Source organism: Nomascus leucogenys, chromosome 3 (assembly GCF_006542625.1).
Source record: "Nomascus leucogenys isolate Asia chromosome 3, Asia_NLE_v1, whole genome shotgun sequence".
NCBI classification, from domain to species: domain Eukaryota; kingdom Metazoa; phylum Chordata; class Mammalia; order Primates; family Hylobatidae; genus Nomascus; species Nomascus leucogenys.
In genome coordinates, this window is record NC_044383.1 from 19,703,934 (window position 1) to 19,727,765 (window position 23,832).

At 37.7% G+C, this 23,832-nt stretch overlaps 2 protein-coding genes across 4 annotated transcripts in view; one reads left to right on the forward strand and one right to left on the reverse strand.

Annotated features, from left to right (window-relative positions):
* Positions 1-3,203, reverse strand: part of NHLRC2 (NHL repeat containing 2) — a 62,158-nt gene extending 58,955 nt beyond the window's left edge. For both annotated transcript variants that reach the window (XM_003255491.4, XM_030806859.1), the window contains exon 1: positions 2,779-3,203. In XM_003255491.4, the coding sequence (XP_003255539.1) occupies positions 2,779-2,956 (178 nt within the window). In that variant the 5' untranslated portion in view covers positions 2,957-3,203. The remainder of the gene's footprint in view (positions 1-2,778) is intronic.
* Positions 3,204-3,610: 407 nt separating this feature from the next.
* DCLRE1A (DNA cross-link repair 1A) lies at positions 3,611-23,121 on the forward strand. Of its 2 annotated transcripts, none has more exons than XR_004028697.1 (9): positions 3,611-5,077; positions 7,167-8,831; positions 10,496-10,629; positions 12,076-12,194; positions 13,651-13,791; positions 15,382-15,527; positions 16,309-16,463; positions 20,435-20,791; positions 22,534-23,120. XR_004028697.1 is itself a non-coding variant. In XM_030806862.1 (9 exons), the coding sequence occupies exons 1-9, from the start codon at positions 4,618-4,620 to the stop codon at positions 22,692-22,694; spliced, it is 3,123 nt and encodes a 1,040-aa protein (XP_030662722.1). In that variant the 5' UTR covers positions 3,721-4,617; the 3' UTR covers positions 22,695-23,121. The 2 variants fall into 2 exon arrangements, 1 of the variants encoding a protein (XP_030662722.1); XM_030806862.1 differs by having other exon boundaries at positions 3,721-5,077; positions 20,650-20,791; positions 22,534-23,121.
* Positions 23,122-23,832: the final 711 nt, after the last annotated feature.

A 23,832-nucleotide genomic window follows, 5' to 3' on the forward strand; every position in this document is an offset into this window, starting at 1 on the left:
AAATACAAAATAAAATACGCTAAATGTAAAGTTAAGCAAAATACACTTATTGTTACAGATTTCATTGAGGTAACATTAATATTAATGAAGAACATGTTCCTTTTCCTCCAAAAAAAGAAAGCTCTGTACTATGAAGAAAGATTTTGTTAACTAATAATAAAGTACAGCATCCCTATTTAACCAATTTAGGAAAACAAAGTTTACTGCTTATAAATCATTCGATGCAGCTATTAAACTATTAATTATACCTTGAAGCAGGTATTTAGAATAGCTTGTAGCAACTGAAAGCCAAAGTTGGGAGGAATAAGTACACAGTAACAGCTAATGACTAACAACAATAACTGTAGTTACTCAATTGTAACAAAATTCTAGAAAAAAAAATCTGCAGATCAAACTAGTATTTGGGCCAATTAGTCCAAACTAATGAGGTTTCAGGGTACAGTGACCTTTTAATTATCCATTTTGTTAAAGTATTAATTATATACCAGATCCAGTGATCACACAAAACTTCACACTAATTAATGTATATTTCATATCCTACTTGCAAAATATTAATCTGTCTTCTGTGACTTTTCTGTAGTCAAGAGTGGCTTAGATCGGGGGTATAGAAAGAATGACTACATCTCAGTTACTGTGCTAGATACTTACCAGGCTTAATAAAATGTATTTTACAATAACAATAATTGCAATGAATACAATAAAAAGCTGCTAACATTTAGTAAGCTTTTCTGTGAATTAAGAATTTTACATATATTACTTTCAATACAAATAATAATCCTGAAAGGTAAATAATAGTTCAGTTTTGCAAGTGAGAAATATAAGGCTTTGAGGTCAAGTAACTTGCTCAAAATCACACAACCAACAAAATGGAAATAACGAGGATCTAATTCCAGGTCTCTGTGAATCTACCCATTACACTGCACTGTCTCCTATAAACATGTAAGTCTCCTAAGAAATGAACAAAGCATACAGTTTTTCAGATAAAGTTATGTTTACGACTTCTTGATTATAGTTTACTGCTAAACAAACCAAGAAAATAGTCATTTCTAGAATTCTGTCCTCAATAATCGGGTCCAGGAGAAAAACATACTATGTTAAACACAAAGCCTGAATATTTTATTATTTTTTTTAGTTATGAGTCACAGAGGTCAAATCTCATGGGAATAAAATACACGCCCTGTAAATACAAACAAGACTAGAAAATAAAAAACATTCCCCAAATCCCAGTTGATGGCCGGCTTGTTTATAATAGTGTACTTACTATATAACTACCTTCTGTACCAAAAATTTTTTAAATCATATATTTGTATAGATGTAAACAATATTGTAAAGTTTATTTGATGGGATAAGCATTCATGTACCCAATTCTTTTGTAAGAATTCCACAATATTTCAAATCCAGTATAAGATTAATAGCAGGAAAAATAAGCACTTTTCAAGGTGGGTAGTGCAAAAGGCTTGGAAAAACACCAAATACTCTGTTGTCAGAGGCAGGTTCCGATATACCTCCCATGAGATAACTGAACTCTGCCACATCCAACCAATTAACTATACATGTGGTTTCAGTGTCACGCCAGGACACATGCCAGCACCACCAGGCAAAGCAATGCTACTCCCATCCAAAGAAGGTAAAATACGTTTTCATTTATCATGGCAAGATGTGCTTCACAAACATCCCTGCTGGGAATATCTATTCCTTCAGGCTCCAAAAGCTCACATAGCCAGGATTTAAACCCTGGAAATAGGCTATAATTGATTCCGATTTTTAAAAGTATTAGTTTCACGACTTTGAACGGAGAAGCACAGCACAGCTAAGAAAGCAGCAAATCTTGGGTCTGTATAATCCAGCTGGGGCAGTTATCAGCTGTGAGGCCCTGGGCATGTTACTTAACCTCTCTGTGCTTCCATTTCCTCAACTGTAAAAGGGGAATGATAAGAGCACCTCACTGGGCTATAGAGGTAATTAAATAAGGTAATATCCCCTCAAGTGTTTAGGTATCCCCTCAAGTGTTTAGGACTGTGTGTGGCAGGCTGGGCGCGGTGGCTCACGTCTGTAATCCCAGCACTTTGGGAAACGGAGACGGGAGGATCACTTGAGGTCAGGAGGTCGAGACCAGCCTGGCCAACATAGTGAAACGCCGTCTCTACTAAAAATACAAAAAACAAAACAAAACAAAAACAACTAGCCAGGCGTGGTGGCGCGGGCCTGTAGTCCCAGCTACTCCGGAGGCTGAGGCAGGTGAATCGCCCGAACCTGGGAGGCGGAAGTTGCAGTGAGCCAAGATCACGCCACTGTACTCCAGCCTGGGAGAGCGAGACTCCGTATTAAAAAAACAAACAAACAAACAAACAAACAAAAAACTGTGTGTGACACATGAAAAAGTGATCAATAAATGTCAAGATGATGCAGAAAGATAGATGACGAGACGACACTGGGGAACCAGATTGAATGGACAGAATGGTGTGGACGTTGCAATCATTGCCACCGGGGACACTAAACATTCACGGAGTGTCTACTTGGCTAACATCAGACGCGGGCGGGACTCAGAATACACAGACGAGTATGTGGATCCTCGTGCCAGGGAAACCCCCGTCGGTGGCCGCTTGGGGACCCCTGGGAATTGCAGAGCACGCGAGCAGCGGCCCAAGTTAGGCGAAGGGCCACTCCCCGGGGCGCCAGCGACACAAACCCGCCTAGCCCACCGCTTCGGGCGAGGGCGCCCTCCCCGAGGAAGGGGAGGTGCCGGGAGAGGCCCCCACCCCGACGCCCGCCCCTCACCTTCCGGAAACTCGGGTACTGACAAGTCCTGCTCCCAGCCGTCCACCTTCTGCAGATACTGGTAGACCAGGCTGTCCTTCTCCTGCTGGGTAACGGCGTCGAGCAGGGCGTACTCTAGCGAGGTCTGCGCGGGGAGCAGGCCGGAGAGGCTGCGGCCCCGGGCTCCGGGCGCCGCCATGTTTCCGCCGGGCTCCTGAGGCGGCCGCCGGGCCCGCGGGAGAGTCTCGCTGGGAGAGACGAAACGTTCACTGTCCTGTGGCTTCCAAACGGCGCATTCACCTCACCCTCCACTAGCCCCACTCCACGCCAATGACACTTTTTTCTTTTTAAAGCATAGGTCCAAGTGCCAAAAGTCCAAATCGGCGCAGTTCCCGGGGACGTAATTAAACTGCCGTCCCGACCCACCCCGCCCCTTCTCGGTCCCCACGCCGCAGCCGAGCCTGGACATTGAGAGCGTCAGATTCAACATGGAATAAGACCTCAGGGACAGCGTCCCAGAGGCGCTAAGGGAACCATCTCCCACCCTCCACATTGGGAATTAGCGGGCTTTCGAACAAAAATAAAATACAATAAATCCGTAGGACTTAAATGGGCAATGTATTTTTAAAAGTTATTTTTAAAGTCTCCCTCTTTGACCAGCATCCGCCGATTCGACACGGCACTGGCAGCGGGAAGTTGTTCCCGCCAAGACACTAAAGGTAAAGGGGGTAGGAATAACCTCCAGAAAGAAGGCTTTGTAAACTGGAAGTGACTGGCTTTCACTTATACACAAACACAGCGTTTTGTCATCTGGGAGTGCTGAAAGTGCGGGCGCGAACACATTTTTAGATGGGGGTGCCGAGAGGAGCGGATGCAGCTGGAGCGGCTCCCTTAGGGAGCCGAGTGGCAGGTGGGCGGCGGCGAGGGTCCTTGAGGGCGGGTCTGAGAGTCTTCAGAAGGGGAGGGCTCTGAGGTCTTTTTGAAGCTGGCTGTGCTTAACCTGGAGAGGGTTAAGGCCCCGCTTCCTGGCCTTCCAGCCTGTAATGCCAAAAGATAAGGGAGAGGCTGTCGTGTGACCCCCGTTTTGAGTCAGGTGGACAGAGGGCTGGCCACCTTCGGAACCATGGGTGCAATACGGAGTCAGACCTCAATACAAGCACACTCTTTCACATATCTGAACTTTTTTTGTTCACTGTGCAGGGATTGTTCATTGCTGCTGGAGGAAGATCATGGACTGTCCCGGGAAACTGAAGTGGTTGAGTATCCACTAATCGTGGATGAGGACAGTGACTTCGCAGTTTTTTTGCGAATCACATCTCTTTGATTATGTTGTGACTAGTTTTGTTAGTAAACTGAGATAGCCATTCAGTGTTTGGGATACCTGTTAAGCCCCTTGTCCAGGGACTGTGGTTGGATTTATGAATTATTTGGACGGTTGTCCACTTGACAGTAGCTTCATAACACTGTTACAAAGCTCGTTCTAAGATTAAGCTGTTGAACCTATATTTCCCATTAGTGCTTAATTTTTGAAGTATTCTTATTTTTATGAATCAAGTCCTGGAAAAGGACAAGATATTTGAATGAAATAGCACCCATAATGGAGAACTTCACAGTTGCTACTCCTGTGATAGGTTTATCTTAGTTTATTGAGGTGTAAATGGAATAGCAGGTGTTGTCAGGTACAAGGTTTGTAGCTTGCCGATATGTTCTTTACCAACACTGCAGATTCCCATTGAGTTGGTGGGAATTTTGTTACCTTTTTTTTTTCTCAACAAAATAATTCTATAACTTTTTGTGACAAGAAATGGACTTTCAATTTACTTAAGATTAATACTTCTTGAATGATAAAATCATTTTGCCATGTTAGAAGACATTTCCGAAGAAGACATTTGGGAATACAAATCTAAAAGAAAACCAAAACGAGTTGATCCAAATAATGGCTCTAAAAATATTCTAAAATCTGTTGAAAAAGCAACAGATGGAAAATACCAGTCAAAACGGAATAGAAACAGAAAAAGAGCCACAGAAGCTAAAGAGGTGAAGGACCATGAAATGCCCCTCGAAAATGCAGATTGTCAGACTTCTGTAGCTTCTAGTCAGAATTCAAGTTGTGGAGATGGTATTCAGCAGACCCAAGACAAGGAAACTACTCCAGGAAAACTCTGTAGAACTCACAAAAGCCAACACGTGTCCCCAAAGATACGTCCAGTTTATGATGGATACTGTCCAAATTGCCAGATGCCTTTTTCCTCATTGATAGGGCAGACACCTCGATGGCATGTTTTTGAATGTTTGGATTCTCCACCACGCTCTGAAACAGGTAAGACTGCAGAAAAGTTAGCAGTTTCTAAATAATCTAAAACGTCTTCATTGGGTCAGACATACCAATTCAGTTAAACAAGGAAGGCAAGCAGTAAACTAAAAGGAGACATTGGGAGACACCATACCAGTCAATGGTATAATTGTAAAGCAAATGGCAGACTAGAAAACAGTTTCAATACACTGTGTTATTTCATAAAAGTTCCTAAGTATCTGGATTATTTTCCATAAATGTTAACTGAATCCTTACTATGCTGGGTACTTTCACACTGTCTACTTACCCAACTTTCACAATCACCATATAAGGTAGATAGTATTGACATTTTATAGATGAAAGTTCTTAAAAGTCAGATAACTTGACCGATGGGTTATTTTATTTTATTTTTTTTTTTTTTTTGAGACGGAGTCTCGCTCTGTTGTCCAGACTGGAGTGCAGTGCTATCTTGGCTCACTGCAAGCTCCGCCTCTTGGGTTCACGCCATTCTCCCACCTCAGCCTCCCGAGTAGCTGGGACTACAGGTGCCCGCCACCGCACCAGGCTACTTTTTTGAATTTTTAGTAGAGATGGGGTTTCACTGTGTTAGCCAGGACGGTCACGATCTCCTGACCTCTTGATCTGCCCACCTCAGCCTCCCAAAGTGCTGGGATTACAGGCATGAGCCACCGCGCCCGGCCCCAACTGGTTATTTTTATGGAACTCCACAGAAAACTATAAATAGGCTGGGCACAGTGGCTTATGCCAGTAATCCAAGTACTTTGGGAGGTCGAGGCAGGCGGATCACTTGAGCCTAGGAGTTCAAGACCAGCCTGTGCAACATGGTGAAACCCCATCTTTACCAAAAAAATTACCAAAAATTAGCCAGGCGTGGTGGCCTACTTGGAAGGCTAAGGTGGGAGGATCACCTGAGCCCAGGAGGTCGAGGTTGTAGGGCCCTGTGATCATGCCAGGGCACTCCAGCCTGGGTGGGGCGACAGAGTGAGACCTTGTCTGAAAAAAAAAAAAAAAAAAAACTATAGATATAGTGTGGTTTCTAAATATGGTTATGTTTTAGTCATCATGCTAATGTATACAGGAAGAGGAACTGTGAAGGAGTCCTAGGTGATTAAGATTCTAACAAAAAACGTGTCAAGTGGTAATAAAAGTATGCTATGTTTTTTATCTTTTAAAATATGTAATAAGTATTTAACGTAGAAAATCCTACTTGGAATATATATGGAGAACGGGTTGTTGTGATGATTTATATATTTTAAAATCATTTATATTCCATATATAGATTTTTTAATCTAAAAAAAGTTAAAATTCAGTAAAATAAAAAAATACTCAATATGGCTTTCATGTTAGCTATGATTCAGAATACATTTTATTATTAACCTGTAGTTATTTTAAAGTACTGCATGAAGATACAAAAAAAAAAAAATCTTCTTTAAATTTGGCATTAGCCTTTCCCAGAAAAGGATAGCAAGTGAAAACCTCATAAATTTGCTAGTAATTTGCTTTCATGTAACTTGAAAATCAAGAATGGAAATTGGAGTCCATGGATGAAGACCTTAGGGTGAAATGTCTTATAGATGAAACCACCTCAAAAAATTTTTCTTTTGGTTTTTCACTAAACTCCTTTGAATAGACTCTCAGATGGCTCTCGAATTAAATTCCATTCTATAACAAATGCTTTTAAGAGGCATTTTTAAGTTAGGTTGTAAGCCACGAAGTTTTCTAATTTAATATAACAAATATAACATCTTTTTTGAGGGGAGGGAAGTGTCATTTTTTGATAAATCTGGAAATTAACATACACAGGGATATGCCAAGATGGCTTATAGAAAGTTTCTCAATCATGGTAGTATGATAGGGAATAGTTTCCAAATTAGTAAAGCCTTATAATGAACCAACTTCTCAAATTCTATTCTTAGAATAGAATCTAAAACTTGTTCAGTGTATCAACAATTATAACTAATCTTATTAAAATTGTTACTTTTTATTGTATGCAATGTGAATGTTAAATAATGGAACCCAATTTATACTGCTAATGTTGTCAAAGCTTAATCTATGCTTTGATCCTGTAATTTTTTTTTCTGTATTAAAATTTCAGAGTGTCCTGATGGTCTTCTGTGTACCTCAACCATTCCTTTTCATTACAAGAGATACACTCACTTCCTGCTAGCTCAAAGCAGGGCTGGTGATCATCCTTTTAGCAGCCCATCACCTGCGTCAGGTGGCAGTTTCAGTGAGACTAAGTCAGGCGTCCTTTGTAGCCTTGAGGAAAGATGGTCTTCGTATCAGAACCAAACTGATAACTTGGTTTCAAATGATCCTTTATTGATGACACAGTATTTTAAAAAGTCTCCATCTCCAACTGAAGCCAGTGAAAAGATTTCTACTAATATCCAAACATCCCAGCAAGCTCTACAATTTACAGAACTTGTTGAGAATGACAAACTGATAGGAGTTGCTTTGCGTCTTGCAAACAACTCAGGACACATAAATTTGCCATTGCCAGAAAATGACTTCAGCGACTGTGAAATCTCCTATTCTCCACTTCAAAGTGATGAAGACACTCATGATATCAATGAAAAACTGGATGATTCACAAGAACAACTATTTTTTACCGAAAGCTCAAAAGATGGCACCCTCGAAGAAGATGATGACAGCTGTGGTTTTTTTAAAAAACGACATGGTCCCTTACTGAAGGACCAGGATGAGAGCTGCCCCGAAGTGAACAGCTTCTTAACTCAGGATAAGTATGATGAAGGATTGTATAGATTCAATAGTCTAAATGATTTGTCTCAACCTGTTTCCCAAAATAATGAGAGTACTTTGCCTTATGATCTGACATGTACTGGTGGTGATTTTGTGTTGTTTCCACCTGCATTGGCAGGGAAGCTTGCTACTTCTGTTCATCAGGCAACTAAAGCAAAACCTGATGAGCCAGAATTTCACTCAGCTCAATCAAATAGACAGAAACAGGTGATTGAAGAATCATCTGTTTACAATCAAGTTTCTCTTCCGTCAGTTAAGAGTTTAATGTTGAAACCTTTTGAAAGTCAGGGAGAAGGGTATCTTTCTTCCCAACCAACCCAAAATACAATTAGAAAATTATCAAGTGAGAACTTGAATGCTAAGAATAATACTAACTCAGCACGTTTCTGTAGAAAGGCATTAGAGGGTGTGCCAGTTGGTAAAGCTACAATTTTAAATACAGAAAACTTGTCTAGTACACCTGCTCCGAAGTATTCGAAAATATTGCCTTCTGGTCTTAAGTGTAATGCAAGACATCCTTCTACCAAGGTAATGAAGCAAATGGATATAGGTGTGTATTTTGGACTACCTCCCAAAAGAAAAGAAGAGAAATTGCTAGGGGAAAGTGCATTAGAAGGGATAAACTTAAATCCAGTTCCAAGTTCTAATAAAAAGAGGTCCTTGCAGTGCAAGAGGAAAGCAGAAAAATCTTTAAGTGATTTAGAATTTGATGCAAGTAATTTAAATGAGAGTCAGCTTTCTGTGGAACTTTCTAGTGAGAGGTCACAGCGTCAAAAAAAGAGACGTAGAAAGTCAAATTCACTGCAGGATGGAGCGTATCAGAAGAGATCAGATCACCTTATTAATACAGAATCTGAAGCAGTCAATTTAAGTAAAGTCAAAGTCTTCACAAAATCAGCTCATGGTGGGCTGCAAAGGGGCAACAAGAAAATCCCAGAGTCATCTAATGTAGGAGGATCGAGAAAAAAGACATGTCCATTCTATAAGAAAATAACTGGTAAGTTGAAATATCAATACTCGATATACCAACAAAGACAACGTTTTTGAACTTTGTGTTTATTGCCAGTTGTGTGTGTGTGTGTATGAGACAATTTTTTGTATGTGTTTGCTTTGCTTTTGTGATACTTCATGAGCCTCTAACATAGATTTGGTTTTTGCTTATTTGATTTTTTTTTGCTCCATTCAATTCATCAAGTTTCTATTAAACGTGTCCTCTATGTAAGTGACTGTACTAGTTAGGTAGATATTACGGGCTATAGAAAGCTTAGTAAGAGAGGAGTAGGGATTCAGCTTAATATAAAAGGAGGAAAGGCATCTCTGTAAATAACTTTAATAAAAGGCAGCCTCTAAGTGCTTGTGAGAAATACAAAGTACTAAATAGTTTCAAAGATGGGAAATGTCACAGGTTTTACATATCATAGTAAATGCCAAAAATTTTAAAACCATATTAGAACTTAGTTTCTCTGCCCTTTCATATACTTGGTTGCTGCCAAAATATACTTGGTTGCTGAAAGATTTTTAAAGTGCTTTATTGATGTTCTAGATCTATAATTTGTTCAATATATTTATGTAAAGAATAGCATTTATATACTTCATAACATCAGTGGTGTTTTTAATAATTATTTTGATTAATTTTCTGTACTTCATTTATTTATTTATTTATTTATTTATTTATTTAGAGGCAGAGTTTCGCTCTGTCGCCCAGGCTGGAGTGCAGTGGTGCGATCTCAGCTCGCTGCAAGCTCCGCCTCCCGAGTTCATGCCATTCTCCTGCCTCAGCCTCCCAAGTAGCTGGGACTACAGGCACCCGCCACCACGCCTGGCTAATTTTTTGTGTGTGTTTTTGGTAGAGACAGGGTTTCACTGTGCTAGCCAGATGGTCTCCATCTCCTGACTTCGTGATCTGCCCGCCTTGGCCTCCCAAAGTGCTGGGATTACAGGCGTGAGCCACCGAGCCTGGCCAGTTTTCAATACTTTAAATGATCCTAAAACCGTGTGTTGATAAGCCTCAATAGAATTGAGAAGTTATGCTTATTTATTTGCACATCACCAGTCAGTACACTTAATTATTTCTTGCATGAGCACACTTTAGAACAGTATTTCTCAACCTCTTCTTCATCAGTGCTCCTGTAAGGAGCCTTTTTAGGCATTTTTTTTTCTTGTTTCCCACCCCTGTCCTCCAGTTCGACTGTGCAGTGAAATTCAAAGATGATAGATATATTGTTTGTCTCATATGTGAGATTATGTTTTCCCTCAACCATTTTGGCTTCCTTAGATCAATACTGCCCCCATTGAGAATTCATGTTTTAGGAGAAAGTTAATATTCTCCTTTTGCTGTTTTACAGAAGTAAAGTGCTAAGTATAATGAAAGTATTAGTTAAAACAAATAAGTAATTGGTTTGTAACCTAGAATTAAAAAAATTTTTTTTGGTGCAGTTATTCATAAATAAAAGTCTCTATACGAGATACTTGGTAGAAACTTTTAAGACATTCTCATCTTTAGTGTTACCTTTTGCTAAATTTATGTGGTATAAGTTTTTAAATATAGTTAAATTGGAAATAAGAGGTAAAGAGGATAGACGGTTCATTCAGTATTTATAATCAAATTGGGTATCTTTGTTAGCTCTTGCTCAACCTACTGTGTCGATATTTTTATTGCAGGAACCAGCTTTACAGTTGATGCCTTTCAGTATGGTGTGGTTGAAGGTTGCACAGCCTATTTTCTCACACATTTTCATTCTGATCATTATGCTGGATTGTCTAAACACTTCACATTTCCAGTTTATTGTAGTGAGGTAAGTTTTAGTATTCTAACTTTTGACTTTGTAGAATGCTGTGAATTTCTAAGCAATTTGGTTAAAAAATAATAATTAAAACAGTAAGATCTTTCATTCTACTAGAAAAAAATATGAGAAAACATATTCCACATAAAAGTTCTAAACTTAAACGAGTTAATGTCAAGTTTCAGTTTTTAGAAAACATGTTTTATTACATGGAAACAAAAGATAAACTAGTTCACGATGTACTAAAAACAAGAAGTTTCATTTAGTAAACATTCACTGAAAGCCTAAATGGATTCTCAAGGCAAAATACAGTCAGCCTGCTGTATCTGTGAGTGCCCTATCCACAGATTCAACCAACTGCAACTGAAAAGATTCAAAAATAAAAAATAATACAACAATGAAAAATAATGCAAATTTAAAAATATAGTATAACAACTATTTACATAGAATTTACATTGTATTAGGTGTTATAATTAATCTAAAAATGATTTAAAGGGGGTATGCATAGGTTATATGCAAATACTGTGCCATTTTATATAAGGGACTTGAGCATCCTGAGATTTTGGTGTCCTCAGGGGGTCCTGGAACCAGTTCCCTGCAGATACTGAGGGACATGACTCTATCGAGCTTCAAGGTGCTTATAACCTCCAGAGGAAACATTCATAAATAATGCCACATTGGGATTGTATTATAATAGAAAAATGAATGGAGTACCTAGGAGTAGGGAGAAGAGAGTGCTTTACCCTGTCCTGGGCTAAGGTTAGGCACAGTTTTGTGGTAAAAGATACCTTGAACTAATTATTAAAAGGTGAACATTTTAATGCTCATTACTAAGGGCTTGAACTAGAATTTGATTTAATCCTCACAGCATTCTTGAAGCATGCTTCAAGAATTCTTTTTATTAATGAAGCACCTGAGGTTTGGAGAAGTTAAGTGACGTGCCCCAGGTCACAGAGCTAGCAATGGCAGAGTCTGAACTTGTATGCAAATTTGTCTGATTCCAGGACCAGGCAGAGGAAAGAGCATTCTAGGTAGAGAGTAAAGTTTATGTAAAGGCACAGGCACCTGAGAAATATGATCCACCCACTTCGGCCTCCCAAAGTGTTGTGATTACAGGCGTGAGCCACCAGGCACTTCAGATAATTCAAAATGGCTAGAACTTAAGGTAGGGAATAACAGGAGACAAACCCACAGGAATGGGCTGGAACCAGATCACTCAGGCTTTTGTATGTCATGGTGGAAAGGATGGACTCTTCACAGATGAGGCGAAATCTGTGACAATGTTCAGGCAGAGTAGTGGCACAGCCATTATAGGAAATTCTTCCTGGCATTGTGGAGTGCTTACTTAAATATAAGCAGGAAAAGGGACGTTATTAAGATGTTATGGTTCTACACTAGATCTGAAATAAAATATTTAGTGTTTTACTGCATCAGCAATAAGTACGTCCTGTTTTGCAGATAACTGGCAATTTGTTGAAGAACAAGCTTCATGTGCAAGAACAATATATCCACCCATTGCCACTGGACACTGAATGTATCGTGAATGGTGTCAAAGTTGTTTTGCTTGATGCCAATCAGTAAGTATTAAAGTCATCTTAATAGCACATTTTTTAAATGTTCAAAAGGACAACACATTGGCATGATTATTTAATAACTTTTTTCATTATAATTAATATGCTTGATATTTCTTAAAACTTGAGTAAGATGTTTCTCCTTTTGAAAAATAATGTGCCCAATTATAGAATCAGAGATTAAAAGTAAAGGGATCTTCTAAATGTTATCTAACCCATTTTTTATCCAGTTTAAATTACTACACTTGACATCTGAGATTCCATCTTATTTTTTAAAATACTTTAACATATTGTTTCTGCTGTTCTTTGCAAGATAACATTTTGCCATTTTCTTTAGTATCATTTATCATTTATATAAATTAACAGCTTGTATTCCATTCAGATACTAGAGGGTCGGTTTTATCTCCCCCTACCCCTCTTTAAACTAAGAAATCATTCAGCCTTTAGATCTTAAAGATTTGGAAGATTTTTTTTTCTTGGAAATGGCCTCCATTTTTCCCTCTTTTTTTCTTTTAATATAAAGTACTATCAGCATTCATGTTGTCAAAACACAACTATCAACTCTGCTTCTTTCTACTTTCCATAGAATGTTAGCCCTCTGTACCATAGAGGTCATCGATGAAGAGAAAGAAGACTAAATCTAGGTTTCCTAAAATCCAGGCCAAGCTATTACATTAGGTTGCCTTTAAGTTTTTGTCTGCTAACTTTGCTGCTGTTTTTTTTTAATTGCCAGTTTGAGTTCTGATTTTTTATTTTTTATTTTATTTTATTTATTTTATTTTATTTTGAGACGGAGTTTCCCTTTTTTTGCCAAGGTTGGAGTGCAATGGCATAGCCTCAGCTCACTGCAACCTCTGCCTCCCGGGTTCAAGTGATTCTCCTGCCTCAGCCTCCCAAGTAGCTGGGATTACAGGCGCGCACCACCATGCCTGGCTAATTTTTGTATTTTTAGCAGAGACGGGATTTTGCTATGTTGGCCAGGCTGGTTTCGAACTGCTGACCTCAGGTGATCCACCTGCTTCAGCCTCCCAAAGTACTGGGATTACAGGTGTGAGCCACCATGCCCGGCCGAGTTCTGATTTTTAAAGTCAACTTTATAGGGTTTTCACCATAGATCACAAAGTTAGCATCAAGCTAGTATCACATAGTTCAATGTCTCAGGCATACAAAACAGTCTTACAAGGCATAATATTCCTAGGGTTCAGAGTTCATTTCCCAGGAGCCAGCCAAGGGCCAGTCCTGAAAACATGCTTTTCTTGGGAATGTCTGGGTCTGCCTTTCCTGCACACCAGTTCTTTTTATGATGTAAATTTCCTTGAGTTGAAGTGCCACATTTCCTGTAGTGCAATGCTATGTCATTGTGGTCACTAATAAAGTGTGCTAACTTGTTGATATTGAAATAGATACTGTTCCTTTAGGTGCTTGCCTGTGTTAAGAACATTCCTTTGAAATTTGTGTTCAGCTGTCCAGGTGCTGTCATGATCCTCTTTTATCTTCCTAATGGTACTGTCATATTACACACGGGAGACTTCAGAGCAGATCCCAGCATGGAACGTTCTCTTCTTGCGGACCAGAAAGTCCATGTGCTGTACTTAGATACCACGTAAGAGAGGCTTTTTGTGTGTGCTTCTTTTTCCCACTGACAGTCTTTGCTCTCTGTATTATGGTTATCAAAACAACAGCTTATTGCCAATTATTATTTTAAGGCTCTTTATCAGAAGGATGCTGTTTGAAAAGTATATATATACTTGCTTAAGGGCAAATTTGAGATTGCATGTGTTAACTGACTACAGCTCATTTTTTTGTGTGATTTATTTTTGAAAATATGTTATATAAGAATCCTGTTACTGAAACAAGGAAGAAAAACTTAGGAGCAAACTTTAGGAAGACACCCTTTTAAGTTGTCCTTTCAGAGTAACTGTGTAGCTATTAATTGTGAAGAGAAGACGGGGTCAAAATGTGATTCTGTTTTTGAGTATCCAAAATTGCTGTTGTTCTTTTCTTAAAAAGATAATTTATAAGTGACAGTTTTGAATTCCTGAGTACTATAAATATAATGGCATAAGCCATTACATTTTAACTGTGTATGTATTTCTCCCTAGCTTTATTAAGTAAATAAAAATTGTGTATATTTCTGGTATATGATGAGATTTTATATATTAAAATATTTCATCAACTTGTTAGAAATTATCTTAACCATTTCAACCTGTTTCAAGGAGAAGTACGTTTGGATGCGATATTTTAGTAAAAGATGGTCTTTCCGCATCCAGTTTTCTCACACTGTAACTGATTTTTCCATTCTTCTATATGAGTTTTAAGTACTGGATAAATTTAAAAAGTAAGTTTTAAAAAAAAAAAAAACCTTTTTTTGTTACCTAGTTCTATTCTGATATGATTCTGAATTTCCTCATGGGTTTTTAATGAGAAAGGTTTTTCTTCTTCTTCTCTAGTGGTTGACTAGCAAAAACAATTCCAAAAATTGGGAAAAATGTTTGTTTTTTGTAGCTTATTACATTTTTAGTGAAAAAGTGCTTACTTTTCATCCCAAATATAGATAGATAATAGCTTAGAGTTTATTTTTCACTGGGTTATATTGTATGGAGATAGACCCAGCTGGATCTGTTGTATTTGTGTGTGTGTGTGTGTGTGTGTGTGTACACATATACATATATATACACATAGTATATATATTTTGTGTCTGTAAGAAACGATATTAATATCAACCATGTCAATATTAACTGATTTAAAACTGTTGCACTAAATTCATGTTTAGTTTCATTACTTTAATCATTTTTTATTAAGTCAGTCTTTAGTCCAAATATAATCCTTATCAATATGATTTGTTGATAGTGTTTGGAGTTAAATAAAAGATACTGAGGTTTATAATTTATAACTAAAATAGGAGGCTTGTTAGAAATATTCTTGGAGAAAAAAAGTCTCCAAAAAGACCATTTTTTGAGAGTGATAAAAGAAATATAATGAAAAAGATATATTGAAAACTTACAATTTGATCATAAGTTAGTAGTAACTGGTAAATAATTCCAACCACAGGCAGTGAGATAATTTGTGGTGTTAATATATTATACTGCTGTTGTATGTAAGTTGCTAACGCTTGTTTTCTAAAATAGCATCCAGCTTAAGGTGATGGCTTTTTTATTGTTCTTTTAGTAAGTACCATGTTTCCATATCACAGATATTGTAGCCCAGAATACACCTTTCCATCACAGCAAGAGGTTATCCGGTTTGCCATCAACACTGCCTTTGAGGCTGTAACTCTAAACCCACATGCTCTTGTTGTCTGTGGCACTTACTCTATTGGAAAAGAGAAAGTCTTCCTAGGTGAGTGGTAGGTGTATCTAATTTACATTAATATATTATAAAGATCAGATTCTTTTTGCCTAAAGCCCTTTCAGTTTCTACTTTGCATTTGATAATTATTTCCTGTAATGATTCAATATTACCTTTGAAGTTGAAGGAAAATTTGATAGTTTGAAACATTTAATCTTTGAAAGGTTTGACTTTAGGGAAACATTTGATAAGTGTGTTTAATTTAGGCTTTCTAGATATAAGAAATTTATAGAGCAGCTGCCCATGCTACATTATTATTTAGTAAACTTTGAAAGATGATTAATGCATAGTTGTATTGCTGCATTCTTTGAGGATAATAATTATATTAGCAATCAGTTTTAATTTTTGTTCCTAAATGATTTCTGGATGTATAACTTAGTTTGTCCAGGTAGTATTGTACTAATTTGCCAAATACTTTCCATTTCTTCTTACGTATGGCCACATTATATCAAACATTAAAGATGGTAAAGCTGGGGCTTTTAACTTCTTCAAATTTAGTTCCTTCCCTTCCTCTACCCACTTTCTATACACTTTTGCAGTTTTTAAATAGTAAATAATAAGCCTTTAAAAATAAATTATTTGGTTTTCTCACAATTTATTCCACACAGTAAACTAACAAAATGATTCAGCCTTTTTGAGATATCATGGTAAAAATGTGAATGTTTTGAATTTCCTTTTATTTGGTAAATTCTTACCTTAAAATTTGCTTAAGCTGTAACTTTTTTTCACGAGCTGTAAGTCTACTATTTTTAATCTTTTCTTTTGCCCATAGCCATTGCTGATGTTTTAGGTTCAAAAGTGGGCATGTCCCAGGAAAAATATAAAACTCTACAGTGCCTCAATATACCAGAAATTAATTCAGTCATCACTACCGACATGTGCAGTTCATTGGTTCACCTTCTCCCAATGATGCAAATTAATTTTAAGGTAAGCATTCAAGAGATATGTCTTTTAGGGTGAACAAAAAAGGTAATCTGATTATTTTAAACTACATTTAACTTAGAGGAATTCAATTATAATAGAGTCACCCATAATAAAATTTGCCCTAGACAATCTTTTAAGAGGAATTTTAAATGTTCATAGTTTTTCTAGATGTGCAACTCTGTAGAGTAATTCATATGCCCACCAGAAGTTTAGGAACTAGAGAACTAATATGTAGGAAGGAACAAAAATGGAAAGGTATGCAGCCATCTGGACATTCAGACCTTCAATTTTTAAGATCATTTTCCAGTTCTTTCTGGGTGAGTGGGGAAATGAGTGAAGAATCTAAGAAGTTCTTACTTTACTTCGGGTCTGTTCTATTCTGTATTAATATTAAGCCTTTCTAGATTGATAAATATTGAAAATTTACTTGTTGCGACAATTAAATGAAATAGTGGAAGTGTATCCTAAGAGGAAGTTTGAGCATTAGTTCCAAGGTGTAAGTTAAGACATGTGATATGACCTTGCTGGGATTTGGGGGCTTATTTGTCAGATTTATTCATATACTAACTAAGGTTTATTCCATATACTAACATTTTGACACCTGGCAATCGAATACCTCAAACCTGTATATTAAAATAAATTCAGAACATAATGCATGAAACAATGTATTTTCGCATTTGCTATTGTGTTTATGAAATAAAAAGAATGAATGAGAGGTGTGGCAATGGAGACAGGAAGACTAGAGCATGGTGTGAAGAGGGGCTGGATACTTTGATGGCCTGAGGGAGGAGGGTTGCTTGTTTGTTGGCCATCAGAGATGAGGATTTTTATGTTGTGAGGGACAGGGAGAATCTAAGATAAGACAATAATTGATGAAGTAAGATTTCTGAGCAAGATCTGAAAAATAGGTAATGAAGTGCATCCACTTTGAACAGGAAGAGGGCCACCTCTTCCTGACAGTCCGTCACAACCTACCACTCTACAGACTGTGTGTTCTGATGCATATGGCCTTCTTGTAGACAGCATATATTTACAAATCCCAACTTAAACAAGATTTAGATTTTCACTACTACAAACTCAAATGTATTTTTTTTTTCTTTTTTTGAGACAGAGTCTCGCCCTGTTGCTCAGGCTGGAGTGCAGTGATGCAACCTTGGCTCACTGCAACCTCTGCCTCCCAGGTTCAAGCGATTCTCATGCCTCAGCCTCCTGAGTGGCCAGAATTACAGACATGTGCCACCATGCCCGGTTAATTTTTGTATTTTTAAGTAGAGATGGGGTTTCACCATGTTGGCCAGGCTGATCTCAAACTCCTGAGCTCAAGTGGTCCACCCGCCTCAGCCTCCCAAAGTGCTGATATTACAGGTGTGAGCCACCACTCCTGGCCTAAGCATAACTTTTTAATACAGGAATTCAAGTTGGTTTTAATAACTCAGAAATGTTGATTCTGAATGATTTTTTGAGGCTAGTGTCCTTGAAGGAGTGATCTGGAGTCATAAATCTATATTTTTGATAGTCGTCAAGTCTGTATGTTTCCACGTTTAGGATTTTATAATAAAACACAAGTTCTTTGTGAAAAGGTCAGTCTGTAAGGCTCCTAGGTGCTGATGGTGTAATAAATGATGAGAGATAGAAAAAGCTGAGAAAGGGCAGGTGGTTTCCATTAGAAGGTGGGGTTTACTGACCTCCTGCCCACTAGGCTGTAAGCTCGCAGAAAGTGAAGTCTGTATCCTCTTGTCCTCCACACTGACCCTAGCAACTGTGTAATACCAGAATGGATATTTACTGGTATTGCCTTCAATAGTCCCTCCTCTTCCTCCATTAAAGTGACTGGGTATTGATCACATTTTCTGAAGACTTCTTTTTTTTTCTTTTAATATTTATTAAACATTCTAGCAATGATAATAGAAATATATATTTTAAATGTTTTTGAATAGGTGATACATTCACAACGGTAAAAACAAAACTATAAAATGGCATATTGTGAAAAGTTGTTTTTCCTGCCCTGTCCCTCATTTACCCACATATTTTCGGAAGATTTCTTTTTTTTTTTTTTTTTTTTTTTTTTTGAGACAGGGTCTCGCTCTGTCGCCCAGTCTGGAGTGCAGTGGCTTGGTCTCCGCTCACTGCAACCTCCACCTCCCAGGTTCATGCCATTCTCCTGCCTCAGCCTCCTGAGTATCTGGGAATACAGGCACCTGCCACCACGCCCGGCTAATTTTTTGTATTTTTAGCAGAGATGGGGTTTCACCATGTTAGCCAGGATGGTCTCGATCTCCTGACCTCGTGATCCGCCCGCCTCGGCCTCCGAAAGTGCTGGGATTACATGCGTGAGACACCACGCCTGGCCTCGGAAGATTTCTTACCTCCCAAACACAGATGAAGCAGAAGCTGAAGTTTGTAATTAGAGCCAATTTTTTTTTTTTTTTTTTTTTTTTACCAGCCAAAAGTTGTGTTTCATGAGAGATAATTACTTTTTGTGAAAAGGTAATCCTAATACAGTTTTCAAGGTGCCCAGGGCATGCCTGAAAGCCTTTGAAAGGCTATAAATACAATTCATGCTCTCTAGTTCAACACCCCAAGTTCACGTATGTGCTACATAGTTGACTACCACCTGATTTAAACCTGATTGATTGATTGTGGTAAAATGTTATAACAATGTTATAGATGATTATTTGCATGCTGAAAAAATAATTCTAGTAACATTGCTAAAAGTATTTTTCTCCCAAACTGGTTACCAATAAACGGAGAGAGACAAGTCATAAATCAGGGATTTCATATTGACTAAACTATTCTTAATAAATTTCCTCATGAGAATAGTTCTCAGATTGTGGTTAATGGACTACTCGTAGCTGCTGGTAGTCTTTTTTTCTGTAGATTTGGCTTATATGATAGTATCTGAAGTTTTTGTTTATGGTACAGGTTAATGATGTTTTTGTGGTAACTCTAATTTGTCCCACAAAAAGCAAATATTAGTTATCATTTAATTCTTCTGGATGGTTTTGCAGAGACAAATAGGAATGGGCAGGTTTGAAGATGTGTATTGAAAGTTGGACTCAGTATATGTATTATATGTATAATTACTCTAAACCTCAGTTTCTTATTATTTTCTTTCTTTGTGAGGACAAGGGCAGAAGGAATAGTGATTAAATAATATTACATTAGCTAGGTCCTAGACTAAGCAAGGCAAAAACTTGCAAATTTGCAGAACCAAGAATATTGAAACGGAAATTTAGTTACGTATCAATAACTAACTTTTTTCGGTGTGCATAGTAATTGGTAAGAAATATGGCTGTCTTATGGTGGGTATTTTTATATTCACTTCTAATTAATAAAAGGCTCTTATTTGATACAAAAGAGAAATCAAAGGATTGTTACCAATTCATCAATAAAATTAATTTTATTATTCATTCTAAGTCTTTGAAACTATGGGTTTTAGTCTTCAGACCAAAAGTATTAGATTTTTTTGTATCCCTTGTGCCATTATTATTTATAACTGGATTTCTCTTATCTTTCGAAGACTGAACTTCGGTCATTGATTTTCTAAGAGTTTTATCAAATGTCATCATTTATATTAGTTTGGGGAAGTTTTATTCTACTCAGGACTTATAAGGGGAGCATATTCCAACAATAGTGGTATGAAAAGTTTTAAAATAAATCTAGTTCATGTTTAAAGGGTAAAAGGCATAAACACCTGAAAAGAATGCTATTAAGCAGCTATAAAATGTATCTCTGTGTTGAGTATAATGCTATTCACATAAAATTATTTCTATCCACCTAGCTACCCCCTTTTGGTGTATATGCATGGAGATATGTTTGCATTGGTGTTTACCATTGTTAATATTATTATCTCTGTGGAGTAAGATTTGGAGAGTAGTTTTGTTTTTGTTTTTGGTAGCTATCAGAATTGTAATTTGTTTATACCTAATTGCTTGTGTTTAAAGTTGTCTCGCTGTACTTTTTTTTTTTCCCAGACTGTACTCGTTTAACTTCAGATAAGTAAAGGAGAAAATATTTTATATATATTTTTTTAGTGATTATTTTTAGAAGCATAGCACTAGGTTGTTGAAGCTAATGCTTAAAAAGTGAAAACTCCCCATGCCTGTGCCAATATAACATCTTTAATCAGTCTGTTTTATTCTACATAACTCGTCTCCATTGACCTCAATATACTATTTTTATTTAACAGGGCTTACAGAGTCATTTGAAGAAGTGTGGTGGGAAATACAATCAGATTTTGGCGTTTCGACCTACAGGATGGACACACTCTAACAAGTTCACTAGAATAGCAGATGTTATACCCCAGACCAAAGGAAACATTTCAATATATGGTATAGTTATTAAATTTTCTCCCTTTTAATGTTTATAATTACTTTACATTTTAAAAAATGTTGTAAAGTTCAAATCCAACAAAAACAGGCACCAAAGAATTTAATAATTCAAGAGCTTTCAAATCTCTCTACAACTCTAATCCTGTATCTAGTCCATTGTAAACTGATATAAAGGAGCTTGACTAGTAGATAGACATTAACGAATACAGATCATTTCACTTTGTGATCAGTGATATTGAGAGGAAATTGCAGAATTACTTGAAAGGACTACTGTGGGTGTATACTGGAAGTATAGATGACAATGTGAGATTGGGAGCAGGAAGATGATGGGTTAGATGTGGTGACAGCAGGAGATACAGACTTGCCTGTTTTCATCCTTGAAGGAGGTTTACCACTGCCTTCAGAGTTGGCTTATTGCAGTGACAGCTGATGGAAACATGTTTGGTGTGTCACCAGACCAGTGATTTACCCTCAGCCTCTAAAGACCCTAGTATACTGAAAATAGGACCCTTTTCACCTTTCTCTGTAGTACTCGATCTTCAATAAAGAAGATAAAGGGTGTGTTTGTTTTTTTTTTCCTAATTTTTTATATGTGCAAAGCTTGGGGACAAATCTGCTTACCTGCTCTGGAAGTGAGAGTCTCCTGCTTGTTATTCTTCACATTTGACTCATATTTCTTCCATATTTTCCAGAAACCTGTAGCTAAGTAAAGTGTCTAAAGGAAGAATTGTTTAATAAGAAAAACCTAATTAAATAGGACTCTCTGGAAATGCATATTATTAAGTATACACACAATAAGGTAATAGATTTTTGAACGTTCCAAGTTTCATATCTGTATTAGTCCATTCTCCCACTGCTTTAAAGAACTATCTGAAACTGGGTAATTTATGAAGAATAGAGGTTTAATAGACTCACAGTTCCACAGGCTTAACAAGAAGCATGACTGGGAGGGCTCAGAAAACTTACAATCATGACAGAAGGCAAAGGGGAAGCAAGCACATCTTATCCTAGCGAAGCGGGAGAGTGAGAGAGAGCACAAAGGGGGAAGTGCCACACACTTTCAAACCATCAGATCTCCTGAGAACTCACTCACTATCTTATTATTTTTTTTTAATTTTTTGAGACAAGAGTCTTGCTCTGTCCCCAGGCTGGAGTGCAGTGGCATGATCTCGGCTCACTGCAACCTCCATCTACCGGTTTCAAGCAATCCTTCTGCCTCAGCCTCTTGAGTAGCTGAGATTATAGGCGTGTGCCACCACACCTGGCTAATTTTTGTATTTTTAGTGGAGACGGGGTTTTGCCATGTTGGCCAGGCTGGCCTCGAACTCCTGACCTCAGGTAATCTGCCTGCCTCGGCCTCCCAGAGTGCTGGGATTACAGGTGTGAGCCACCATGCCTGACCAAGAACTCACAATCAGAAGAACGACAAGGGGCAGATCTGCCCCCATGATCCAATCGCCTCCCACCAGGCCTCTCCCCCAACACATAGGGATTACAATTTGAGATGAGATTTGGGTAGAGACACAGAGCCAAACCATATCAGTATCATTTTAATGTCTTAATCTTTATCATTCATAAAAGATATCAACAAGTTTTCTCATCAGAACTAAAGCACTGAGGAGTTTTTGACAAAAATACTGTGGATTACTTTTCTTTTTTGTTTTATTCTATTTTATTTTAGGATTGTGAATGTTTAAATTAGTTTGATTTTAGTGTACAACTTGGTTTCTTTGGTGTTATAGGAATTCCTTACAGTGAACACAGCAGCTACCTAGAAATGAAACACTTTGTCCAGTGGCTGAAGCCCCAGAAAATCATACCTACCGTAAATGTTGGCACCTGGAAATCTAGGAGCACAATGGAGAAATATTTTAGAGAGTGGAAATTGGAAGCCGGATATTGATGATACCTCCGAGGATTCAGTAGTAGTTAAGTTCGTTGGATGTAGCTTGTTAGTAGTTAAATCTATAGAAATATGAAATACACTTTGTGTGGAAAAACCTCATGAAGATTGTTCAGATAGTTTATTTTCTCATTTATGTTTGAACAGCATGTTCATGGTGCTGAATGCCTCTCAGCATCATCAAGGATAATTGAAACTGGGTCTCCCTGGGACCCTTAATTTCTTGTCCCCTGCCCTCCATGGGCAGTTATATTCTGCATCGAGCCTTAGAAGAGGAAGCAAAGGCAGATTCAGGGACCAAAAGGATTAATGATAATTAATAAAGTAGATTGAAGCATTATATATATAAGTAATTATGTGTGTTTAAAATTATTAGATAAAACTTTTATATGACATATATACTTAAATAAAATTAATATAAAATTTACTCTGGTGTCTTTTTTGTTTGTTTGTTTTTAAGAGATTTTATTTTATTTATTTATTTATTTATTTATTTTTGAGATGGAGTCTCACACTGTCGCCTGGGCTGTAGTGCAATGGTTCACTGCAACCTCCACCTTCCGGGTTCAAGTGATTCTCCTGCCTCAGCCTCCCGAGTAGCTGGGATTACAGGTGCCCGCCACCATGCCCAGCTAATTTTTTGTGTTTTTAGTAGAGACGGGGTTTCACTATGTTGGCCAGGCTGGTATCGAACTCCTGACTTCATGATCTGCCTGCCTTGGCCTCCCAAAGTGCTGGGATTACAGGTGTGAGTCACCACACCCAGCCCAAGACTTTATTTTTCAGAGCAGTTTTAGGTTCACAGCAAAGTTGAGTAGAAGGTACAGAGATTTCCCATATACTTCCTGCCACCCCCATATGCTTAGCTCCCCTCTGATCAATATTGCTCACCTGAATGGTACATTTGTGACAATAGATGAACCTACGTTGACACATAATCACCCAAAGTCCGCAATTTACATTAAGGTCACTCTTGGTGTTGTACATTCCTTGGTCGGTATAATATATAATGACATATCCATCATCGTAATATCCTACAAAATTTTTGCTGTCCCAAAAATCCTTTGTTCTCTGCTTATTCATTCTTCCATCCCCCAAACCCCTGGCAAACAGTGATCTTTTTGTTGTCTCCATATTT